This window comes from Cervus elaphus, chromosome 24 (assembly GCF_910594005.1).
Source record: "Cervus elaphus chromosome 24, mCerEla1.1, whole genome shotgun sequence".
Taxonomy (NCBI): Eukaryota; Metazoa; Chordata; class Mammalia; order Artiodactyla; family Cervidae; genus Cervus; species Cervus elaphus.
Genome location: NC_057838.1, coordinates 12,585,446 through 12,591,445, shown reverse-complemented (window position 1 = coordinate 12,591,445; position 6,000 = coordinate 12,585,446). Strand labels below are relative to the sequence as shown.

At 36.3% G+C, this 6,000-nt stretch overlaps 1 protein-coding gene across 1 annotated transcript; it reads left to right on the top strand.

The window, feature by feature from the left end:
* The first annotated feature begins 235 nt into the window (after positions 1-235).
* On the top strand, positions 236-1,153 carry LOC122683142 (olfactory receptor 1013-like). The gene has a single exon (XM_043886737.1). The coding sequence runs from the start codon at positions 236-238 to the stop codon at positions 1,151-1,153; it is 918 nt and encodes a 305-aa protein (XP_043742672.1).
* The last annotated feature ends 4,847 nt before the right edge of the window (positions 1,154-6,000 follow it).

Sequence of the window (6,000 nt, the reverse complement as noted above, 5' to 3'; positions counted from 1 at the left end):
TTCTATTCTGTTCCATTGATCTATATTTCTGTCTTTGTGCCAGTACCATACAAGTCTGAGTGATTTTGTTGCAAAATGATAGCTCTTTCTAAAATGAGCACTTACATTACAAGATCCTAGGCTTCAAGGTTTGGCAATAATTCAATGTCCTTTATTTATCATATTTTCTATGTATCTGACACAGGGATTTAAGCTGAACACATTTTCTCTCCTCTTGGGTGAGATTCCTCTAGCCATGGGGAAGAGCAATCACACAGTGACTGACTTCATCCTGGTGGGCTTCACAACAGATCCTGTGGTGCAGCTGGTCCTGTTTGTGGTGTTCCTTGGTGTCTACTCTATGACTGTGCTAGGAAATACCACCCTCATAGTGTTGATCAGTAATGACTCCCGACTTCACACACCCATGTATTTTTTCATTGGGAATCTGTCTTTCCTGGATCTCTGGTACTCCTCTGTGTACACCCCAAAGATCCTGGTGACATGCATCTCTGAAGACAAAAGCATCTCCTTTGCTGGCTGTGTAGCCCAGTTCTTCTTCTCTGCGGGGCTGGCCTACAGTGAGTGCTACCTGCTGGCTGCCATGGCTTATGACCGCTATATGGCCATCTCAAAGCCACTGCTCTATTCTCAGGTCATGCCCAGCAGGCTGTGTGCATGTCTAATAGCATGCTCATACCTTGGTGGATTTATTAACTCTTTCATTGTTACCAAAGGAACTTTTGCTTTGAACTTCTGTAGTAACAATGTCATTGATGACTTTTTCTGTGATATCCCACCTCTTGTGAAGTTGGCTTGTGGAAGAAAAGATACCTACCAGGCTGTGCTGTTCTTTGTCCTCGCCTCCAACGTCATCACCCCCATTGTGCTCATCCTGGCCTCCTACCTCTTCATCATCACCACCATCCTGAAGATCCGCTCCACCCAGGGCCGCCTCAAAGCCTTCTCCACCTGTTCCTCACACCTCATCTCTGTCACCCTGTTCTATGGATCCATTCTCTACATTTACTCTCGTCCACAGTCAAGCTATTCATTGGACAGGGATAAAATAGTTTCTACGTTTTACACTGTAGTGTTCCCAATGTTGAATCCTATGATCTACAGTCTGAGGAATAAGGATGTGAAAGAAGCTCTGAATAAACTCCTCAAATAAATCAAGAGTCTCTCATTCTAAGGAGATGTGGAGATAGTTTTTGATAAGGTTACTCTATTTCAAGAAGAGCTGACATCATGCTGTGTTTATTACAACTAAGAATTTGACAAAGCAAACTAAAGAATTTGCATTCTTGCTACCTGACAATTCAAGAGGCCTAAAATGAGAAAATTAGGGGAATCTAGGAGATAAAGACTTGAATTAAATTTCATGTTACTCTAGAATAAAAGCAAATAACTTAAAACATAAAACACTTCTTCTACATTCATAAAGAGACAGAACTGTCCATTCCTTTAGCATGTGAATATTTTGGCTGACTGATATTCATTGAATAGTATCTGTGTGGTTTTCCCTAGAAATAGAAACAAAAATGCTAAATTAGTTTTTAATAACTTTCTACAAATATTAACTAGTTGAAATCATCTCTCTCCATTCCCATAACAGAATTTCTTAAAGCATTTTTATGTGCTTTTCCCCAGAATAACTAAAAAAAGGCCCAGAGTCACCCATAAAATAGTACAACTAGGCTCAGCAAGCATATTCTTTCAATCTTTGTCTCACATTTATTACTCAATGGAGAAAAGTTGAGCTGAATTCCCATATATATGATTTTTGTGAACCACTATATATCTCCCTGGGCTCCTCTTTCATTTTATCATAGTGAATATACACAGACTCCTATTTCCAATTGTGACATTTTGAGCATCAAAACACAGTTACTATAATAAATAATAATAATAATTATAGTAAGAAGAAACAGCTTGAGAAGTAAACATCTATGAGTACACATTATTCTGAAGTGAAATTTTTATTTAAAGAATATATAAAGGTAGTGATCAAACAAGAAATAAAAAATCATGAGATGAACATACTTTTGATTTTTTAAAGTGAGACCAATATTAATGTAACTATGTCAATAAAATCTGAATACATCCTTCTTTCTATAGCTAAAAGCAGTAAAAAAAAAAAAAAACAGCAAGAAAGCAAAATGTAAGTGATCACCAAAATGTAGCAGCTTCACTCAGAGAAGAAAAAGCTAATCACAGGCAGTGATACATATTAACCTGGAAATGTAATCCAACCTGTATAATCACTACCAGTTGTTACACAAAGTAAATCAACAGAGACTGGGTCCAACAGTATAATTTCAAGAAGCTTGATCTAGAAAATGCTCTAAAACCAAAAGCTCTTTATGCCAACTTAGACTCATTTTTTAAATGATATCTATTACCCACTAATGATTTTTAATTGTGTAAAATATGTTCTTTTTAAGTAATGTTAACAGATCAAATTGGTGTATTAGAGTGGCAACAATTTAGTCAATAGAAGTTAAAGCGAAACTGGAAAATATATCATCCGATAGGGAAATATCAGTTACAAAATTTAAGCAGTTGCAATAAACTTATCCTTAAAACATCTTAGTATCATACATTCTTATATTTCACTGCAAAAAAATATCTGGACAGGAACTCCTATTATAATCCTTTCAGAATAAGCAACCAAGGCCAATTCTCTAAATAGTTATCAATGTATATTAAGATGCTATAACCTTCACTGGCCTAAGTGTATAGTCATATTTTGTGTATGGAAAAGTGAACTCAACTCAACTGCAATTCAAATCTAAATAATATCAAGTCATTATAAGAAGGTAAACTACAGCTAATAATGATCTTAGAAAGACATAAAAATATGTAGGAACATAATAAAACTTTAAAGAAATACATGGCACTGGTGTCTAAAAAATGTTTTAGAATAGCTTAAAGTGTAAGCTTGGCAGTAAGACTTTCTACTCATTTTTGGAAATATTCCATCTGCACCCTATGATTGTGACGCATTCAGAAGTATCTTCAACATTAATTTGAAGTTATAGCATACATTTCTAAGGAAATTTTATTTTACAAATCACAAATGAAGTTTGAAGTCTTAAAAGAAAGCAGTTTCTAAAATGTGTCTTTTAGTTTCATGAGTTTTAATAAAAACTTTCATAAATACAATTGTTTGTGAATGTTCTCCTCCATGCAAAAATTCTTGGATTTATTTTTTTTTAATTTTTATTTATTTTTCTTTTCTAATTAAAAAATGAATTTTAAAAATTAATTTGTACTTACATTAAGAAAAAAAAAAACTCATGTTCTTTGAAAACATAGGATGAAGACTAACCACTTCTAGACTTCTAGATAGCAGTACTTGTGATAACTGCAAAATCACACTCTATGAGTTTTGAATTCATATTGTCTCATATCTAGTTTAAAAAAAAAGAAAGGAAAAGGAAGTGAGCGACAGGATCTAAAATTTGTAAAATTATCTACTACAATATTGTAAGTTTCTACTTCTATAATTACAAAGCAAACCTCTGTCTCCATTCTTGCATGAGACTGGCCCATTCAATCTTTCTCAGCATCTCAGCTGAATAAGAGTTATCTTGTAAGTTGTCCAGATTTTCTTATTGTTAGATCTGAGTCTTCAATCATCTTGGGTTTTTGTTTGTTTGTTTTGTTCATTTGTTTGTTGGCAGTACTTTTTCTTTGAAAGAGAGGGCTACATTGATGCTAAGAAATGCATTGCTAAATCCCCTTGCTTCAAAACATAATTCTTCTTGACACATTTTTGTATCACTGCTAATTTCTCTCTGATGATTGGGATCAATTGCCTTTCCCAATAGAGACACCCCAGTCAGATCAAGCATGAGGAGTCCACCATGGCCAAGGTGCAGACCCAAATTGCAATTCATCAGAGCACTGAGGTGTTTCCCTGGGGAAGCATTTCATCCTTGTCCATACAGACCTCTAAATGAACTGAGTACAGGATTATGAGTAGGGAAATTAAATTCAAGTTAGTTAGTTCATCTTGTAGTAGTAAATAAAATAGAATATAAAAGTGCAAAGATTTTTTTAGGGGAAATACTCTGCTTGTATCAGAGAAAATGGAGAGGGAGCCAGAAAAAAAAAAAAGAAGGATTATCATCATCTGATGCAAGTATGACCACAAGTGAAGAAGAAATGGATGGAAAGATGGACAAAATCATCTGAGAGCATTGCTTAGTCTTTGGTTAGGTCTTTGATCACTCCTTAGTGATCAAAGGAGTCTAGTGTCTAAGAATGCATTGGTATCCTTGTCTGGCTTAGTCATTAGCTCAGAGCACCTTGTGGGAGGCATGACCTTTGATATAGATAGTTCAGAGATCAGCAGCTAGTATCTTTGGACAATTATACTGTCTGCATTTGGATTTTTGAAAGGCTTATTTTCCTGGCCACCACAGGGTCCATGCCCACCTCATCTCCTTGGTTCACTTTCTTAATAAGGGGAAGATAAGGTCATATACTCACTGCTGTTTTAAAGCACGGATATACCTCAACAACCATGATCAAGTTTTCGTATAACCACGACCTGATTTTCTCAGGCTAATTGCTTCTGAATAATGGTATAGATAGTAAAATCAATTATTCCCCGTGGATTGGAAGAGGTTGCCATGGAATGTACCTCTTAGAAGTGGAAATGTTTGATGCATACCATGGTCATAAAAAAGACAGTATTTTTGTCTACATCTATAGATGCTAACAAGAAAAAGCCAGTAAGAAATATAAAGCAAATAATCCCCCCAGTATGTGATAATTTATGAGAGGAAAATCATTACCTTTGCAACTTTGAATTAGTAGGAAGCGTCTAATCTAATCATCCTGTTACCCAGTGGTTTACCAATCCTCTCAGAAAAGTTTTTTTTTTTTTTTTTTTGCCTTGTTGACACCTCATGCATGCATGCTAACTCACTTCAGTTGTGTCTGACTCTTTGCGACTCTATGGACCATAGCCATCTGCCAGGCCCCTCTGCCCATTTTGACACCTCACAATAATGTTAACCAAATTAGCCTTAGTGAGAAGATGGCCATGTTGAACTCATTTCAACTGCTATGGCCACTTTGTACAAGGGCCCTGTGAACATGTAGTCTGGTGTGGGGAGAAGGAGGTTGACTAAGACTCAGGAAGAAGGTTACTTCATCCACCTCATTTGTGGAGCCTCCAGTTTATGTATGTATGGGTAGAGTTCTGTGCATATGGGTGAGCATTCAGTTCAGTCGCTCAGTCGTGTCTGACTCTTTGTGACCCAATGGACTGCAGTATGCCAGGCCTCCCCGTCCATCACCAATACCCGGAGTTTACTCAAACTCATGTCCATTGAATCAGTGATGCCATCCAACCATCTCATCCTTTGTTGCCCCCTTCTCCTCCTACCTTCAACCTTTCCCAGCATCAGTTCTTTTCAAATGAGTTGGTTCTTTGCATCAGATGGCCAAAGTATTGGAGTTTCAGCTTCTGATTAGTCTATAACTTTGAAGATTCAATGAACTGTGACAGTCTCTCAGCCTCCTTGGCAAATTTAATGACCTCACAATGTATTGGGTATCCCTCAAAGGCTACAACCACTGAATTCTAGTGTGGTGCTGTTGAATTCTACTGTTTCAAGAGATATAGATATATTTTTATTCCAAACTGATTTCATCAATTTTATTTCTCAAAACAAATATTATTAATCCTGCATCCTTTCTTCAACTTCTCTACCTGTAAAAAGTTGTTCATTCATGATCTCCACATAGAAGATCTTCAATTCTTTTCCCCTCAGACAAACAGAGGAGTTAACAGTGATAAATGGGGATTTTCACCACTGCATCTTTCAAGTCTTTATAAAAACACTAAACTTTGCACTTCTCCCCAGTGATGCAATATGGCTTTTTGTTTACTGTCTGAGTAGAGAATGTATTGGGGGAGTACCTTCACAGACATCCACTTGAAAATTCCAATAATTATAACACTGTTTCCAGAGATCAGGGGCAGGAAACTAAGATGAGGAT

What these genes read in the sequence shown, in the direction of transcription:
- LOC122683142 (XM_043886737.1), top strand. Translation starts at nt 236, where the DNA reads ATGGGGAAGAGCAATCACACAGTGACTGACTTCATCCTGGTGGGCTTC.